This window comes from Alosa alosa, chromosome 5 (assembly GCF_017589495.1).
Source record: "Alosa alosa isolate M-15738 ecotype Scorff River chromosome 5, AALO_Geno_1.1, whole genome shotgun sequence".
Lineage (NCBI taxonomy): Eukaryota > Metazoa > Chordata > Actinopteri > Clupeiformes > Clupeidae > Alosa > Alosa alosa.
The window spans coordinates 10,437,268-10,457,267 of record NC_063193.1 but is presented as its reverse complement, the minus strand read 5'-3'; the positions used below and the strand labels follow the sequence as shown (position 1 = coordinate 10,457,267).

Genomic DNA, 20,000 nt, shown 5'->3' with positions numbered 1-20,000 from the left:
ATTCTCATTACACAGCTAATCGGCTACAATCATCCGCCAGGCACCTTAGAGGGACGCAAGAGTAGGGTGCTCTAAAAGTACACTGCTGAGCAGCTGTTTTCTTCCACAACAGTGTGGAAAATGGGTCACTGTGGAGTGGGGGTGGACAGATGCAAAACCACAGGAAGAGGTAGAGGCAGTGGAGGACAGAGAGGGAGAGAGAGAGAGAGAGAGAGAGAGAGAGAGAGAGAGAGAGAGAGAGAGAGAGAGAGAGAGAGGGAGAGAGATAATAAAGGCAGGTACCGGGAGAGGTGACGTGCTCCAGGTGTCCCAGCTGTGGCTGTTTGGTCAGGCGGTAGATGAGCTCACTCGGCTCGCTGTCCTGGTCGGAGGCAGACAGCTGCTGTGTGGTCAGCTTCTTCACCGAGTTCTCGTCCAGCACCAGACCCTTGTTCATGGTCACCGAGGGTGGAAGGCGATCCTCTGGGGAGTGGGCGAGAGGACCGACAAGAGGGAAAGAACGAAAGACGGAGTGACAGAGAGACGTGAAAGTGAAAGAGAGAGAGGGAGAGACGAGAGAGAAAAAAATGGTTTCACAGAGTATTCACAAATAAATGTCTTGCCAGAAAACACAGATCAAAATATTTTAAACACAACTTAAAATAAATCAATTTAATATAAACTAATTTTCTGAATTCACAGGTTGTCAGAATAATAATAATAATAATACAAAAACGAGCAGGCCAAGCCAAAATGCCTCATAAAACAAACATAGAGACATCCCAGACTTAATCCAAACGAAGGGATTTCTGTAAGACAAAATCATGGCACCTCGTTTTGATGTGGACAGTAAATCTATAGTTAGTTAGTTAGTTAGTTTATTAGTTGTCCCCTTGGGGAAATTCTTTTTCACATTTTCCATACAGCTTTTCATCCTTCATGGTCACAGGCACAGAGATGCACATACATGAACACATAAATGGGAATGACATACTGACATACACCTTACATACATCACAGGCAATTGACACAGACCTTTACATAAAATATTGGGGTTTTCATGGGAAAAACATACATTTTTTTGCACTGCATATATTTATCTGTGGGTCTTTGTGTTGTTGAGTGTTTGGATTCCTAGGGGGATTAGGCTTCTGCTGAAGCGGGCTTTATTGCACCTTATGCTACTAAACCTCCTGCCAGAGGGTAGGGTGAGGAAGAAGCAAGGAGAGGGTGGGTAATGTCCAGGGCTATTGAATGAGCAATACGTGCGATGGCCTTAGTGTTTAGTTCTTGTAGCACCCCTCCCTCCCTCCTTCCCTCCACTGCATGAAGAACCCTGTGGCTCTGTCTCATCCAAGCCCAGTGTGATGTGACTGACTGACTGATTGACTGAAGCGACTGACGGGTGGAGGATGCAGTCCAGATCCCCTGGTACCTACCTAACACACTGATGAAGAAGGACTGGTCAATCAGCTTGTTGCCCTCTGGGTCCTGTAGGTTAAACTTGAAGGAGAAGCTGCCTCCACCCTCGCCCTTCTCGTGGATGTACTCCACAAAACCTTCAAGACAGGAAAGAGAGAGTCAGAGAGAGAGAGAGAGAGAGAGAGAGAGAGAGGTGTCAAAAGGCATCTCCTTTAAAGGAATAATTGATGTATTCATTCATTCATTTATTTATTTATTACTTCTGGTTTTGTTTCTATTTGCAAATCTGAAGGGTAAATTCATGTCATTTTCAGAGATTATGCCATGAGCCATGAGAATACAGCAAACAGCAGGGAACAGAGGTGGGTTTCATCTCTGAAAGCTGAAGCCCAGACTGTGTGTGTGTGTCTGTGTGTGTGCTGTGTGTGTGTGTGTGTGTGTGTGTGTGTGTGTGTGTGTGTGTGTGTGTGTGTGTGTGTGTGGAGCGTCCCATGTGGTAGTGCTCTACCTTTGTTGATGTCCTCTTGGGTGAAACTTTTGACGGCTCCGCGGGCAGACAGCAGTGCCTTGCTCCTGGCCTTGGCCAGCTGGAGTTTGCCCACGGTGGGGTCTTTGGTGAGGGTAAAGCGCAGCTTCACGTTGTCCGAGTCCACATCCGTGCCCTGCAGATGCTGCTCGGTGATTTTTGAAGAGGCACCTGGAGAGAGAGAGATGACAGTATATCTTCCTACTTGACTTTCAGGATGAAAACCAGTGTGCATTACACAAGTATAACCTCAGGGCTTTCGATAGTTTATAGTTGATATTTTATTGTACAATTAAATATTAAAATAACGGTAACACTTTACTTGACAGTATCGACATAACAGTGACATGACACTGTCATGAACACATGAACCCTAACCCTAACCTCTAACCCTAACCCTAACCCTAACACTAACGGACAAAAACCGAATGTCACTTAATAACAGAAGCATCATGTCATAAACGTTTATGACTTGTTTATGACACGTTCATGACAGTGTCATGTCACTCTTATGTCGATAATGTCAAGTAAAGTGTAACCAAAATAACTAATCTTGAGTGAGGCTCAGAGATTGAGATAGACAGCCTAACACATACAGGTGACGGCACATGGAGGAGAAGCAGCCGAGTGAGTAGAAAGACAGGATATAGAGGACATCTGTCTGTCTGACTCCGAGTGAGTAGAAAGACAGGATATAGAGGACATCTGTCTGTCTGACTCAACAAGCTTTGTACATACTGCAGATGTGGACAATAATTTACTTAGTGCAGACCACAGTGGTGTTTCCAAATATCCTATGGCCTTTTAATGGTTCTGCGTAGGAGCTAGGTCATGCTGTAGCTATGTCATGGTGAACCCTTTTTCAGTTGAGTGGCTAATGTGTGCGTGGCTCTGCAATTCACCACCAAATGCTAGTCATGTTTAAATAAAAATGTTATTTGTTTGGAGTTTTCTTGCTTAGACTGTTTTAAAATGTACAGAGAAATAGAGACAGTATATTTTGACAATATGTCTTAACATACAGAGAACAGGGGCAGAGTGTATCTGTACTGTATGTTCCAAAGCCTGTGCAGGTGCAACCCTCACCTGCTGCAATCTGCAGGCCCCGGCTAATGGCCACCCGGGGCGTCTCGCTCTTCTGCACGTCCATGTTGAACTCCAGGCGGCCGGACTCCGCGTTCACGCCGTCGGTGACAGAGAAGCGCACCTCGTCGGTGCGCAGGCCCAGGCCGTCGGGAGTGTAGACCAGCAGCTCGTCCAGCACGTCCTGGTAGGTGAAGGTGGAACCCTGACTCAGCACACGGCCGCTGTCCAGGGGCTGAGAGTAGAACTGGCGTCGTCGCAGCTTACCTTTATGTAAAAATACAGAGGAGAAAATAATGACATGCTGACATGGCCAGGTGCCAGACCATCACCTGCAAGCCAGCTTCTACTGTAGTTTGACAGAGACACACACACCTACACACACATACTGTATGAAAATGCATACACACAGGCAAACACACATCCCACCACCTGGCCAGTTTGACACACATACACACACACACACACACACAAACACAATTTTCAATAAAGCCGACTCCATGCGGACCGACCCACGTCCAGCTGACAGGGTCATTTCCTGGCCGAGTAACAGACCGGGCTGCGCTCTGCCTGCCGTCCCCGGTCCTCCTCCCAGCCCGCAGCGGCCCATTGCTCGTCTGTCATGCACCCAGGTCCATCCCTCAGCTGGCCGCTAATGATAAAGCCTCCGCGAACTGCGAAGCCCTTGGCCCTTAAAGCCCGCCTGTCACCCCATCATAAAGCACCAGAGTGATGCGGCTGTTTCGGCCGCGCATACCCCCCACTCCCCCGCCCACCAAAACCACCACACACATATATATACGCATGCACATACACACACACACACACACACATATGCGCACACACGCACACACACACACACACACACACACACACACACAAACTCTCTCTCATTCTCACACACACACACACATTTTTTTTAACAGACTCGACGATGAGGCTTATAAGGGGGCAGATGCCTGCTAAATGGTGAGGGGCCGTGGTGACAGAGCCATCAGTCAGAGGGAGATGGGAAGCCGACTCAAGGCCTGAGTGCCTACTGCTGCTACCGCCACCGCCAGCGCAGGCTGAGCTGAACACTCCTGACTGATGGACTGTCAACGACCACGCCATGGAGCACGAGAGGGGAGGGAAGGAGGGAGCGAGGGATGGAGATGGACAGACTGGAGTGGAGGAAGAAAAGAGAGAATGATGGGAGGAGACGGAGAGGGAGAGGTATGGGGGGGGAGTCTGTCTATGACAAGTGAAAGACAGGGGAAAAGGCAGTGAGTGCAAGCAAGCATGAGGGAGAGAGAGAGTCAAAAAGTCAGAAAATAAGTGTGAGTGTGTGTGTGTGTGTGTGTGTGTGTGTGTGTGTGTGTGTGTGTGTGTGTGTGTGTGTGTGTGTAAGAGAGAAGCAAAAAAAGAGGGAGGGAGAGGTTGGGGTGTCACATAGGAAGAAGGTGAGAAAAATGAGGAGTGTGTGTGTGTGTGTGAGAGAAATAAACAGGGAGGGGGGCAGAGATGGAAGCCAAAAGTGAACGGGTGAAGGCCCTTACCATAAGTAGGCTTTTTGGTGATGGTGAGGATGATCTCATTCTCAGGGGTGTCCAGGTCCAGCACGTGCAGGGAGGAGTTGGTGATAACCACGCCTGAGTTCTCCTCCACCTGGATGCTGTTCACCGACACCACGGGAACTTTGTCCTCCTTACTTTGCTAAACGGACAATATGAAACACAGAGCCTCAATAGGATGCATTCAGCATGGGGAGTCTATACTCACCACTCAATTACCCAGGCGACAGTGAGAGCACTCGACCAATAAGTCAATAATAGACAAGTAATTAAATTCAGAGCGCCACTGCCGCCTGATTCATTTTTCACTAAGCTGTCATCAGAGGCACTATAGTTTTTTTTTGCATTCAAGCCCCTGAGTTAGGCACGCCAAATAAGCAAATGGAAATAAGCAAACAAGAAGCACACAGGGTCTGTCCGAAACGGAAAGCAGCTGTAAGCTGCATCGCTGATGCCTTTAACTGTCTAACGAGTCACTTGCCATAGCAGGCATCAAGGTAGCAACTTTGAACTTTGTTTCAGACAGCCTAGCAGACAGCCTAGCATGATGGCAACATAATGATGCTACCACAATACTGACAGTTGACTTAATCAGTGGGAATTGAAGCAGTGATGTTCTAAAGAATCTGTGCTTGAAGACATGTTACGTGATGCAAGTACGCTGCCTTCAGAATTCGGCAAAACAAAGGTATCTTAGAATACTGACACACTGACATACACAAACTGGTCAGTCAATTTGCCCTCCACACACACACACACACACACACACACACACACACACACACACACACACACGCACACACACACCTGGATGTCGATGTTGACGACAAAGGCCTCGGTCTGGCTGGAGCCGTCGCTGATGTAGAAGCTGAAGATGTCCTGGTGGACGTTGGCCTGCCGCACGTTCTGCACGTAGAAGATGTGGTCTGCGTTCAGGTCCTCTATGGAGAAGGGCACTTCGGAGCTGATGACCTGGGCACCGCCGGACGCTCCCGCTGACAGGTGAGAAGAACCAGAGATCAGAACAGTCAGCCATGGCATCAGCCAACGCTACATCTTTCATCTAACTGAAGATGAGAGCTGTGATTTGCAAAATCTTTTTTGAACCTCCTGACAGTGTGCTTTCTTTCATGGTACTTTTAAAAGAGTTATTCCTGGCAGCTGGCCAGCAGCACTCTGAGAGAGGGTGGTGAGGTCACTGATTGCTTAATGACAGGCACCTGGTAAGAGTTTACCAGAGTAGTAGGGTCAGTGCAGTTACACTGACCACAGAGTGAGGAGACACCTGCAGAGAGACGGATCTTATCTTATTCCGCCTCGGCATTACACGCGACGATGACGCGACGCGACGCACGCGACGACGCGACGCGACGCGACGCGACGCGACGCGACGACGCACGCACGCACGCACGCACACGCATTACACACACACACACACACACACACACACACACACACACACACAAACATACACTCTGGACTACACACACTTAACTACACACACGCATACACACACAAACACAGCTTCACAGACACACTCACACACACAGACACACACACACACAAACATACACACTGAACTACACACACACACACACAAATACACACAAACACACACACGTAGAGGAAATCTTCTAGTCTTGCCCAAGGTCATGTAACCGCCTCAAATCAATATAGTGCACTAGGAGATGGGAGATGCAGTGTAGAATGAGCTACTGCTTGTGTGATAAGTGGATAATGGTGCCATACCTCTCTTTGTGTTCTCAATGAAGCCGTACTTCGGGGGACTGACCAGCCACACCAGGAGGTCCTTCTTGGGCGTGTCCGGGTCAGAGGCGATGATGTGATTGGCCGACAGCTGGACCCTGCCCCCTTCCTGGACCTAAAGGGAAGGTCACACAGAAGAAACAAAAAATTGTTTTTTGCCCACCCCTGGCTGGAAAGGAGTGACGAGAGTTGGGAAGCTGAGCTTGTTTGCAGTGTTCTGATTTTATTTGTTTGCTGGTTTCGTGTCACGTTGTGCTTGTGTCACCTTGATGCCGCTATGCACGGTGACCACGGGCGGCTGCCTCTGCACTGATGTGATGGTGATGGTGCACATCTGGTTGTCAAGGCGATTGTTTTCGCCGTCGTACACGATGAAATGGAAGATGTCAGTGACGGGCTGATTCCCTGTCTCAAAGGACGTGATGTAGCTGTGGAGATCAAAGAGATGAGATGGAGTTAGAAAGAGAGACAGAAAGAGAGAGAGAGAGAGAGAGAGAAAGGAGGGATAAAGAGAGAGATAGAGCAAAGGATAAAGAGAGAGATAGAGCAAGGGATGAAGAGAGAGATAGATCAAGGGATAAAGAAGGAGGAGATGGAGAATAGAAGGGGACAGTCATTGAAATAGAGAATGAGAAGTGAGAGAGAAACAGAGATGAAAAGGTGGAAGGATTTTTAGAATGGTGGAAAGAGAAAGCAAGCAGGAGATAGAAGAAGAGAGAGTAGAGGGAGTCATTGGAGAGGAATGAGATGGAAGAACACAACAAACACACAAACAAACAAACAAATGAAAGAAAAGGAAGAGAAAAAACACACAGTACACAAATGCACATTAGCTTCCCTCACATAACTCTCTCCTAATGCTGAGTACATCAATTAGAAGTCCGCTGAGGCACACTCAAATTAAGATTTGAGTACTCTACAACACACACACACACACACACACACACACACACAACCACAAACAGCAGCACTTAAACAATCTTCAGTAAACGGCATACATAATACATCTCTGTTAGATCATCCTCTGTGTATGCGAGGAAAGATTAAGCCGCGGGAGATGCAGTGTTGATGCAAAGCCTGCGTTATGAAATGAGCCCTTGGCCCTGGCTAACTGCTCATGTTGTCAATGACGCCACAGAGGCTGCGCCGCTATCATTCAGCCTGATGGGCTTAAAGCAAATCAACCGCGCTTTATGGGAATGAGTCGGTCAGACTCGCTCTCAATTGACTTCACATGGGAATGTAATAAAATCAGCGAGTGGCGAAAATATTATCAATAATGAAAAGAATGAGAGTTTTTATGTTTACAGTAATGGGTTGTGTCCGGCTTTAGAGCAAAAAAAGTAATATATGCCGTTACGATATTTTTTTTAATGTGCTGTGTTCGTCAAGAAAAAAATAATAAACACAGACTCATTTATGGCAAATACTGCTGGCTTGAGTTATCATTCAAAGAGTGCAATATTTTCAGTGTAAAGCTTTTTTACTTCAACGTGACCCAACCAGTAGCCTGGGTGGAATAGCGAAGTGAAGCTTAATGACCATATCTCCCAGTGGCCAGTAGCCTGGGTGGAATAGCGAAGTGAAGCTTAATAACCATATCTCCCAGTGGCCAGTAGCCTGGATGGAATAGCGAAGTGAAGCTTAATAACCATATCTCCCAGTGGCCAGTAGCCTGGATGGAATAGCGAAGTGAAGCTTAATAACCATATCTCCCAGTGGCCAGTAGCCTGGATGGAATAGCGAAGTGAAGCTTAATAACCATATCTCCCAGTGGCCAGTAGCCTGGATGGAATAGCGAAGTGAATCTTAATAACCATATCTCCCAGTGGCCAGTAGCCTGGATGGAATAGCGAAGTGAAGCTTAATGACCATATCTCCCAGTGGCCAGTGGCTCTGCTCTCACCGTATGCGACGGCGGTTGACGTCCTCCATGGTGAAGGAGGAGTACTCGCTCAGCTCCTCGGGGTCGGACGCCGCACTGCTGCGGGTGAGGATGCCGTACATGGGTACCGACACCAGCTGGATACGGATCTTCTCGTCCGGGGAGCTATCGTCCTGGAAACGGCGCAACGACACAGATGAAACAGTGAGAATCAAATATTGCAATGCTTCGAAAAACCACATGGATCAACACTACAGAATAATACAGCATTATGATGATAGAAAAACACTTGAACATATGCTGAACCCCAGGTAGAAAACTGCAATAACTTTCATATGTCAATTAATATTTATGTGGTCTCAGTGAGTTATAGTGCCCTTTAAAAATATATATTTCAAAAGTATGAGAAAATAAAAAACATCATCCATCACAGACGCCTACAGTATAAGCTGATATTGTCAAATTTCTCCACAGTCTGCCTGTAGACCGTGCACCACTTTTCACATGTTTTTTTCTCATTCTCTTTCAACATTGCCATGACTCTCTGGTATGATGGTCTGACTCGGTCTGACAGTTAGAAGAGGTCATTGTGCACACCCCAGGTGTAGAATAAAAATCTGTCAAAAACGACTTCAAAAAGGAGTCTCGAGACTTCTCGATTCTTATCTTTCTTGTGTTTTATTTTGTCATGAAAACACAAGAAAGACTCGAGAAGTGTGCAGACTCGTTTTTTTAAGTATTTCCTGACTCCATTTGACTCCATGGACTGTCCACTGTTTGTCGCCGCTCCTCACCTTATAGGCCAGGTGGGAGCGTGTGATGACCGTGCTGCTCTTCTCCGACACCTCCATGGCCAGTTGAGCGTTGGGATCCCTCCTTGGCCCATCGCCACCCACCGCCGACACCGACACCAGCACGGTGGCCGTCGCCATGGAGATGCCGTCAGTCACTGAGAAGGTCATGGCGTCGTCCTCGGCCGTCCGGCCCGTGTGCTCGTACTGCAGGACGTTGCGGGTGATGTCACTGAAGGTGAAGGTGTCACCTGCACAAAAGACCAATTACACACCTCACCGTGTCAGCAGCATCTCACGCCAAGCTTGTCATATCATGTCATATGTCTGTCATATCATCTCTCATGATGCCACATCATGTCACACTACACCATGCCACATCCTTTTTGACATTACATAATCAAGCCATTTGTCAAGTATTTTCTATCATGGCACATCATGTAGTATGCTATCACCACACACTGTAGCTGAGTGTGTATTTAGTTTTTATCCGGTCCTCGATTATGATTGGCTGAACCGTGTTCTAAGTCAATGTTGTAAGTCAATGCAACCCTTCGTGTTGACCGTCGTGCCTAACAATGCCCCTTTGCTGTTCTAAAAATCACTGGAACTAATAGCCTCTTGGGAGTTATTGCTTAAATCTATATCCCTTTTTCACTCTCACAGCTAAATTAATTAAGTGTGCCTATAGTTTACTGTGTATTGATGACATTGTATGTTGATGTTTGTCTCTCTGATGACAGTGGAGCACGGTTGGTGTGCGTTTCTCACCGGTGTTCATGGGTGTCTGAGAGGTGAAGTCCACCCTGAGGAGGGTGCCGTGCACTGGGGGCTCCACCAGCTCAAACTCCAGCTCATCCGGAGCCGTGTCCGCATCCGTAACCGCCAGCTGCTGTCCTCCTGCACACACACACACACATGCAGACACACACAGAAACAGCCAGACACACACACATCAGTACACAGTGCACAGACACCCATGCAATACATTATATATCCTCTCTACAATCTTCTTGCGTGTACCCCCTGACAATATTATCATCCACAGAGCGTTCATGTTCTATTTCAGCCAGGACTCAGGATCTTTCAACTTTATGCCATTACAAACACACCCAGTAATGTTTCCATTAACATAACCATCCTGAGGGGAAAAATAGACCATAATATACATGGGCAGAACACGCTTCACCCCTCATATCTTCTAAAAGCTTCAGTTCCATTCTGTTAAATCCCTTGATAGTATAACACCATTTCCCTCGGGCAACAAGTAAATGTGTGGAATGAGAGCATGTGTGCTTGTGCGTGTGTGTGTGTGTGTGTGTGTGTGTGTGTGTGTGTGTGTGTGGTAGTTCAGTGGATCTCGTACCGACTGGTGCTCTGCCTCCCAGGGTGACCTCCAGCACGGGGTCCAGGATCTGGAAGACGGGCGGCTGCTGGTGGTTGGCCACGAGCAGGATGGCAAAGTCCATCTCAGGGGTGGTGTGCTCCCCATCAGACACTAAACACACAGTTCCACAAATCAGGGCCACTCACTAGTACATTCTTAGACACACACTGTCACATACGCTCTGCTTATACATGGACTCACAGCCCCATACATCTGAACACATACAGTATGCTCTTATACTGCCATTCCTATGCTATACACAATTACTGAAGCACTAACAAAGAGAAACAAGGTATATTCAAATATTATACACAGAGCTTTCACACATTAAAGAGAAAAGTGATGAAAGTAAACTCTAGGCTGAACTAATTAATATCAAACATCCAACATGAAACATGCTGATGAAAAAAAAAAACGGATATGGATAGTGAAAGGAAACTGTCTAAGAAAGAAAGTAAAAGAAAGTCTATAAATAGGCACATTAAAGATATCTTTCACTGGCGACAAGAGAGAAGATCACATGGCTTCCAAGCTGAGAGAGGCTTTATAAAGACTTTATAAAGTTCTGTGGTGACTGACATGGATGTTTTCATGAGAGAAGAGAGAGAGAAATAAAAACAGAACTTCTCCCACAGAAACCATCTCAGATGGGGCCATCGCTGTTGATGAAAACAGACACACCCCAGGGAAGAAGAGAAGATGGGGCAGAGTTGGATGTATGTAAGAAATGAGAGAAAGATAGAGAGAGAGAGAGAGAGAGAGAGCAGTGAGTGAGTGAACAAGAGGACAGAAACAGAGACATGGGAGTAGTAGATGGATAGATTAAAAGGAACTATCCCTCTCTACATGTTCTCTCTCTCTCTCTGTCTCTCTCTGTTGGACCATGTAAGGGCATGGCATGGGGGCCCTACGTGTTTATCTAAAGCTCAGCGTGATCCTGTGTGCACTCTACGCTCTTATGCATCATTGATGGGGATCTGCGTTGGGGGATACGTATCCTGGGGAATCTCCGGGAAAACGAGAGAACACTCCGGAATGCCGGCGCTCCGAGAGTTACTGAGAGAGCTCCAGCGACAGACGGGACTCCGTCTTCCCGCTTCCAGCTCCACTAGCAACAGCAGCAGCAGCAGCTGGGGTTAAATTTAGCATCCGGGGGTCCGAGATGGAGATCAAAGGCAAGGGGCCTGTGCAGTATCATTACATGCTGTCACAGACGGCAGGCCTAACCTACACACACACACACATACGCACACGCGCTACGCAAGCAGAAGCTATTCCCTCCTGCACGACAGGAGAACATGTACCATATGCCAGGGAGAACGGAATCACTTACACATTCACACACACACACATACGCACACACACGCACACACACAAACACACACACACAGGCCTCGTTTTTTCTTCTCTTGGCCATTGCAAGGCAATAATTAAAATGCTTGAATCTATTTGAGAATGAACAACCTTTTATATCATTAAATAATGGCTCAATAAAAATGCCTTACATCTATTTGAGAATAAACATTACATTTTGATAAATAATGGAATAGAACCCTGTGAATATTGTACCCCTTTTATCGTTGATATTTACATATTTGTTGTTCTAAAGAGAGGCTCTTCAAAAAAAACATGCATGGAAGTCAGCTTGGGACACAGAGGGCTCCTTGGCTGAAACTTTCTTTAGAGAATGGGAGGAGTTGCCTGGCGAAGCTGAATATGACAGCGCATATGAGGGTATGGTGGGCCTGTGATTCATAGCTGCGGTCCAGGATGATCCATGGCCGCATCCTTCCAGTGGGGAGGATATAGAGTGTCCCATTACAGCTGCGGCCAGCGTCGGAGCTCACCAAGGCGGTGGAGGGTGGGGGGTGGGGGGAATCATATCGGCCCTCGGATTGGGCCATAAATAACAGGCGCAGGATGGCGTGTTGGAGCAGAGGAGAGATGAGGAGAGCGGGATTAGATATTGTGTGTGTATGTGTGTGTGTGTGTTTGAGAGAGAGAGAAAGAAAGAGAGAGAGAGAGAGAGAGAGAGAGAGAGAGAGAGAGAGATAGAAAGAGAGAGAAGTGTGTGTGTGTGTGGCGTGTGTGAAGAACAGAAAGGGAAGGAAAAAAAGAGTAAAAGAGAGACAAATGGGGAGAGCGAGTGCATGAACTAGTGAGAGAAAGAGAGAGACTGTGAAGATGGAGTTTTTAAAAAGAGGGTGAGAAAGAGCAGTGCATTGTGGGACGGCATGGTATGAAACAATCTGTGCGGCGAGCGAGAGGCAGGAGGCCACAGGAGAGGCTCGCAGAGCTGCAGAGGTAATATACCTGTGAAATGGAGGCTCACCGACTCAGGAAGACCTAGAGGGGAGAGGGGGGAGGGGAGGAGAGAACGTTACATAAGGAATGCTAAAGGGTTCCTGGAACACTCGACGCCAGAGCCAAAGCCGGACTAACGCCGGGAAGATGTGGATTTCTGTCCCACTGTTCGTCTGGTTTTGAGACATAAGGTTAGAGCAGGGGGATGGAAACATGCACCCAATAAAAATCAATCAATCAATCAATCAATCAATCAATCAATCAATCAATCAACCTTGATTTTCAGTTTGTAGAGCTATGAGAACTATGTGTGAAACTTACTATGATGACAATAAAAAAGCACATTGATTTGCAGTGACATTTTAGGGCGTATGTATTGACGTAGGATGCTCGTTTTGCAGGTCCCCATGGAATAAGACGCTTAAGAACAGGCGGACATCTCACCAGTGAAGGAGTACTGGTAGAGCTCCTGGAGGTGGGTGGGGGCCGCGGGTGGCCGGTAGAGGATTCTCCCAGCGTCCACGTCGGCTTGCGTGAAGAAGCGCACGGGGCTGTAGGGCCGGTCCCTGTGCTCCACAACGCCTGAGGAGGATGACTAGCGGTTAGCGCAGCCGATCACGTTTCCTGTACAGTACACGCTAGCGCTACACAAAGGAAACTCAAGCCCTCAATGTACAGTGTTTATGCATCAGGCTGGTGGGGTCCCACAGGGGGCCGGTATTTATAAAGGGGGGTGGGGGGTGAAGGGGTTGTGTTACCGTGGCTGGGGGCGAGGGGCTTGGTGATGTTGTAGATAAGCTTATCGCTCGGCGTCTCTGAGTCCACAAAGGACAGCACGGTGGGGGTTATCACCGTCACACGATCCTCCTGAGCCTGCACACGTGTGCGTACACACACACACACACACACACAAACACAAACAAATACAAAGGGATGAAAACACGCAGGTACAACTGGCAAGCTGCCTTGAGATTACACAGTAGTGTGCCCAGTCGATTAAAGACAAAAAAAGGGCTGTCTTCAACTCATTGTCTTCCCTCTAGTGTGTCACTTCTTTTTTACTTTTCATCATTCCCTCTGGACATCTCTTTAACGCATGCTCTGATTGTTTTTTTTTCTTTTTTTAAACTAGATATAACCTATATAACACAGTAAACATAAAAGTAGACAGGAACAAACAGCAAAATGGATGCCAGAAATTACCAGAATGTTGGTTCATACTGACTGAGCCTTACCATGACCTGTAGGTCGGCTCCAGGTGAGAGCTGGGGCATGCCAGGTGTCTGAGGCACGACTCCGATGGTGAAGGTCTGGGCATCACTGAGGGTGTCTGGATGGGCTTCACTGGACACCTGGGAACCACGACAGAACACAGAACACAGAACTCAGCAGCCTCAATCACACTTACGGCTGATAAAACACCCCTCATATCAGAAGATCTGAAAAAATGGTAATGAAAGACCTTATCTGTTCCCACAGAAACACACGCACGCACGCACGCACGCACGCACGCACACACAGCTATATCAATTTCGACTCTGCAGGAAGCGAGCGGACAAACAATAATTAATTTCTCGACGAGCCGCTCAGTGTGAAAACACATAAATCACTTTGTGGCAAAGAGAGCCACGTTGCACTGTGCCAACACTTGTCTTGTACAACTCTGCCACCTTTACCCTCCTCCCTCCCCACCCCTCATCTCCCCTCACTCCCCTCATCTCCCCTCCCTCCCCTCATCTCCCCTCCCCTCCCCTCATCTCCCCTCCCCTTCCCGACCGGGGCACGGCAGATCAGAACCGTCGCCTCCTGGCACGCCAACAACAGCCTGTGCCCGTTAGTCGGGGGAACTTTTGGGAAGATGATGATGAGACAAGCCCGCAGTCTTTATCAGAATCTGCCGATGCAATTACAGTGCAGCTCTGGGTCTGCTGCCAAGTGAACGTGGTGGTGGTGGTGGGGGCCATGCTGAGTGCTGCCATGCTGATCTGATAATGAATATTAGGGCTGGGTCTTCCACTCATGAACAATCACAACCAGGGGGGGGAATGAGTGCTCAAGGAGGAACTCAGGGACTCAAGGATTTAATCCAGGATTAGAAGGCTTAGTGACTTTTAACTTCATTTTGAGGCTGTACAGTATGAAGACCAATACTGCAAAATGGGCCAAAAATGAATTGGGCCATCTGAAATGGACCATGCGTATCAAACTGTATCAAGGGTATATATGCCACTATGATGTCCAAATGGGTGCACAGTTTAGCCAGAGCACTGCAATGACATGATTAAAACTGACAATGAAGTAAGCATTGAATATGTTGTGTAAATGTGTGAAATGTGTCATGTCATGTCATGTACATGTTTGTATATGCCTGTGTGCCTGAGAGTGGGTGTATGTATGTGTTTACATATGAGTGTAAGACCCAATGAACCCAATACGTATGTACTGTATGTATGTGTCTGCCTGATTGTGAGTCAATGTGTGTGTGTGTATGTGTGTGTGTGTGTGTGTCAGCACATGCATGTATACAGGAAAATATGAATAAATAAGGCAATGCAAACATGCACATATACGTGTGTGTGTGTGTCTGTCTGTGTATGCATATGCATGTGTGAATAACAATGTGAATAAATAAGTGTGGTTGCATGCATTTGTCTTTGTTTATGACGCGTGTTTGTGTGTGCGTGCGAGCAGCACACGTCCGTCGCGTGTCTTGAAACCCAGGCTGTGGGTCCCCCTCCCTCTCGCGCCCACCAGTCCCCCCCGCAGGCTCACCTGGAAGTGAAAGGTGTCCCTGTGTGTGCTGACGCCCAGGTGGCGGTACCACACAATGCCCTCATTGACGTCCTGCTGGGTGAAGGAGGTGGTGGGAGTGGAGTCCGTGCCCTCGGGGAGCGAGTGCCAGGCGGCCACCGGGCCATCCGCCGGCAGGGGCACCAGGAGAACCTCACCTACACACACACACACACACACACACACACACACACACACACACAGAAGGAAGAAGGGGTCAGGTGTGTGTGTGTGTGTGGGGTGTGTGTGTGTGTATTTCAAGGAACAAGAATAGTATTCCACACTAAAAACTCAACTCCTACTAGAGGTACTTTGGCATCCATACACAGAGAGAATGGTTCTTAGACGTGGAGTGTTAGAGTGTGTGTGTGTGTGTGTGTGTGTGTGTGTGTGTGTGTGTGTGTGATTCCAATTTAAGAATGCTCTATGTGGGAGAGACTAAGCAAAATCAATTGCCATCAGTAAGTTGGATGACGAGAGTGGACACTGGCCAACAGAGAAAGACAGTGAAAGAAATCTGGAGAAAGAGAGAGATGGTGCTGCAGGGAGCCCAGAGAAAAGCCCAAGACTAAAACTCTATCTGCCTGCTAGTTGACAGATATGATAGATCTCTCGGCCGTTCCGGTTCCGGCTGGCTGCCTGGCCGTGATGCTCCTACCGTATTTGGGCGCGTTCTCGGGGCCGCTGATGGTGTAGAGGATCTCTGTGTCGCTGGAGCCCTTGTACTCGGCCCGCAGGTACTTCTTAGAGAGCTGCACCATCCCCCCCTCTCTCACCCAGGTCACGGGCAGGGACAGCATGTGAGGGGTGTTGGCGTTCTATGCACACGCACACAGGAAGAGGAAAGGAGAGAGAGGGAGTGTGTAAATGCCTATCTTGGACTCTTAGGTCAGCATAAGGACATGAACTTCCCACCCTCACACAAACAAACACACACACACATCACGGCAGACACACACGTTTTTATCACTACTACAGAAGTTCCTTGCCACTAATTAGATAGCCCAGGCGTGATTATCATCATGCATGGCTCATTGTCACAACAAACACCCCACAGCCCCATCATCCTTCAGAACAGCGTGACCTCAGAAAAAGTGCATGTCTGAAGATGGGCCGAGGAAGATTTGCCACCCGTGAAGAGATATGTCTTATTCTCAGGCAGGCAAACAAAACACACACACACACACACACACAGACACACACACAGGGACAGAGAGATGCCGTATTGTCAGACAGGCCCAAGATGACGTGCACAGAATATATCAGCTGATGAAATTCGAAAGTTTTTTTTTTTCTGCTGAGGGTGTTCAGATAAGCGAGAGGAGAGGAGAGAGAGAGAGAGAGAGAGAGAAAGAGAAAGAGAGAGAGAGAGAGAGAGAGAGAGAGAGAGAGAGAGGCTGAAAGAGCGAGAGATAGATTCAGCGTCAGTCGACTCATAACTCAGTATAGTCTCACTAAGATAATGATCAAGGACTCTGAAGGATGTGTGTGCTGCGCTGCACTGCACTGTGCGGATGAGATCTCCTACTCTCGGTGGGGACCGCCCTGGCCTCGGTCCAGCTCCTATCCCACAGAGCCCAGACCAATCTTCGCTCCACACGCAGACTTCAAAATGAAGCCCTTATGAGCAGACAGGCCGGTCAAAAACATTTTCTCCCCCAAAACCCGTAGGAGCGAATTCATTAAAAAACATATTGGATGATGTGATGCCATCTTGTAGCTTTTACACTGTGTGTAAAGGTTGAAGCGAGGACAACACTAAATGCATTTCCAGTGGCGAACCTCGTAGAAGATGCAAAGGAAGTGAAGATGAAGGGAGGATAAAACTGGAGGAAAAAGATCAGTAAAACGGGAGCAATTTAGCAGAGGGAATTACCAGTACACTAGATTTTGTAACTATGGCGATAAAAATGCCGACATCCAGACAAAGCCATCCCTTTGCAAACTTCAATACAAATTACTGCCTGGTTGTAGAAGTAGTGGAGGAAGAAAGGAACAGGAATATGACTAAAAGAAGAGGGAAGAAGATGTAAAGCAAGAGAAGATGTAAAGAAAGATGTAAAACAAGAGGGAACGGTATGAATAAACAGAATAAACACTATCAGGAGGACAGAAAGAAAGAAAGAAAGAAAGAAAGAAAGAAACTTGATCATTAAAATCGCATGTCCAAAACTTCGGCCCAGGCTCATCCACCAGCCGTGCCAGTGTGAAGCATCAGCACAAGCATGGAGAGTCCATTCATCTTCGTCCTGCTCGGCCTCTCCAAAGGGCAGCGGAGGAGCACAGCCATGCCAACACCAGAGTCCCGAGCCCAGAGCCAGGCCTGATCCATGGGTTTCTGCAGCCCCCCCCCACCCCCTCCCTCTCCCACATAAGTCTCCACATCAAAGGCCCAGGAGCTGGAACACACTGGCTGGTTGGCCGGTTGGGCTGTGCCATCCAAACTGAGGATTAATGGGCACTGCCAGCCAGTGAAACTGTCAGCTTCACTTCACCAAGCCGAATCAGGGTGTGAAACCCAGCACCCACACACACACACACACACACACACACACCACACACACACACACACACACACACACACACACACACAACAGACGTGGAAAAATAAGCCACAAAAGCAGGCGAAACAGAAGGCCAGGTTGTGCTTTGTCACCGCTCCCCACTTTTCCCCTCTCTTCCCTCCCAGAGAACAACTGTGACAAGTGTGCCCCCATTTCCCACCCAAGGGCCCTGAAGGACACAACTCGGCCCTTGCACCCAATCCAGCCCCATGATCACTCAGCCTATTGATGAATGCGCCCTCATTGTGAGGACTGTCATGGCCCCTTGTCCATCTCTCGGCACCTTTTATTCCCTGGACCTGGCATCAGACTGCCCCTGTCGGCTGGAGTGCCAGGATGGGCTGGACGGGAGAGAGAGAGTCGGTGTGCCAGAGAGCCGAACTGGCTCTGGCCAGTTGTCAAAAAAACTAAATTCCTCCTCCATTCACCGAATCGCTACTCCGTGTCTTTGTCAATTAAACCCGCATGAATTGGCTAAACACCCAGAATTCTTGAAGCAGGGACCTGCAAACGAACGGGTGAAATGAAGTGCTTCTTTGTGTGGGAGAAAAAAAGGAGAGGATCAAATAAATGGGCCGATTTGGACTTTTCAAACTCTGTGCACACTAAGGCAGAAAATCGTATCGGCATTGTGCGTGGCGGTCCCTTTCTCTGTGGGGAGGGCATCCCTCCTCTCCTTATCGATCCTCTGGGCTAAGATGAGAGAGGGGAGAGACCGGGCACAGCTCATGTGTTGCACCGGCCAGGGGCCATCGGTCAAGCACTGTTTTGCATGGGGGCCCTAGAGCCAGAGACCCTGTCCGTGTCCAGAGAGGCTTGTCTGATTTCTTTAAAGGGAGATGTGGGTGCCAAGGAGGGATGGTGGCAGAGAGAAAGAGAGAGAGAGGAAGAGAGAGAGAGAGAGAGAGAGAGAGAGAGAGAGAGAGAGAGGTATGAAGAGAGGGATGGGGAGGAGGGAGAGAGTGGTGGATTTGGGGGTGAGATCTGGAGTGTGGCCCAACAAACAGTGAGCTATCAGTCTAGACACCATCGCAGGGGTGTGCAGGGGCAGGCAGCCCACACACACACACACTAACACACACACACACACACACACACACACAGCTGCTGATATGCTGCAAAATGAAGCTGAGCAAGTAGAGAGAGAGGAGGCATTATGCATGTGCTAACATATTGAAAGCTGTCTTTAAATGTATTCAGCAGAGTAAATCTTTCCATAAAGCTGCCAATGGCATCCTGGAGTGTGTGTGAGCTATATGAAGCAAAGATTTATGGGTGGAACAATAAGAAAATAACAGTAAGCACAGGTCAACCCCCTAAAACAATACCTTCTGGTTGATCTGGATGTGGAAGAGAAGGTTCCGGTAGCTGTGGCCATCGTTGACCTGCAGCAGGAGGCTGTCGCCGGGGGTGTCGGAGCCGTCGTGCACATACTGCACCTGTTCCCGCCACAGCTCCTCCAGCTTGAACTGCGCCAGCGCCCGGTCGCCGTGGAGACGCGCCAGTCGCCCGTGGCGAGGCGCCTCCAGCACCATCAGCAGCACGTCCTGAGGGTTGTCCGGGTCGTCCACCTGCAGCGCCGACCGTGAGACCACCGCCGACTGGCCGGCGTCCACCACCAGAGGCCGATTGGTCAGCACCACTGGAGGCTACACGAGAGAAAGAGAGAGAGAGGAACACAGAGAGAGGGAGGGAGGGAGAGAAAGAGAGAGAGAGAGTTATACTGTATTTTCATCTCTATCTCTATCTTTTTCATCTGCATGTCTTTCTTTTTTCACCTCTTCCACAAGAGAAAGAGAGTGAAAGAGAGTCGGTTTTTCATATACAGTATAACAACTACCAGTAAAATCAAAAATGCTTTGGCAATACATAATTCCAATGAATTGAACTGACAGAGTGAGAGAGCGGAGAGAGAGAGAGAGAGAGAGAGAGATGAGAGAGTGGGAGAA

The 20,000-nt window shown here is 48.2% G+C and overlaps 1 protein-coding gene across 1 annotated transcript in view; it reads right to left on the bottom strand.

Moving 5' to 3' along the window:
* Positions 1-20,000, bottom strand: part of fras1 (Fraser extracellular matrix complex subunit 1) — a 120,502-nt gene that overhangs the window by 18,966 nt on the left and 81,536 nt on the right. The window contains exons 30-48 of the mRNA XM_048243413.1: positions 19,380-19,700; positions 16,146-16,305; positions 15,470-15,645; positions 13,933-14,049; positions 13,456-13,570; positions 13,142-13,279; positions 12,707-12,739; positions 10,373-10,504; positions 9,778-9,906; positions 9,010-9,257; positions 8,237-8,388; positions 6,596-6,758; positions 6,313-6,445; positions 5,371-5,558; positions 4,549-4,705; positions 3,014-3,277; positions 1,910-2,098; positions 1,419-1,538; positions 283-462 (exon numbers count right to left, since the gene is read on the bottom strand). Coding sequence (XP_048099370.1) covers positions 283-462; positions 1,419-1,538; positions 1,910-2,098; positions 3,014-3,277; positions 4,549-4,705; positions 5,371-5,558; positions 6,313-6,445; positions 6,596-6,758; positions 8,237-8,388; positions 9,010-9,257; positions 9,778-9,906; positions 10,373-10,504; positions 12,707-12,739; positions 13,142-13,279; positions 13,456-13,570; positions 13,933-14,049; positions 15,470-15,645; positions 16,146-16,305; positions 19,380-19,700 — 3,115 coding nt within the window. The remainder of the gene's footprint in view (positions 1-282; positions 463-1,418; positions 1,539-1,909; positions 2,099-3,013; positions 3,278-4,548; positions 4,706-5,370; positions 5,559-6,312; positions 6,446-6,595; positions 6,759-8,236; positions 8,389-9,009; positions 9,258-9,777; positions 9,907-10,372; positions 10,505-12,706; positions 12,740-13,141; positions 13,280-13,455; positions 13,571-13,932; positions 14,050-15,469; positions 15,646-16,145; positions 16,306-19,379; positions 19,701-20,000) is intronic.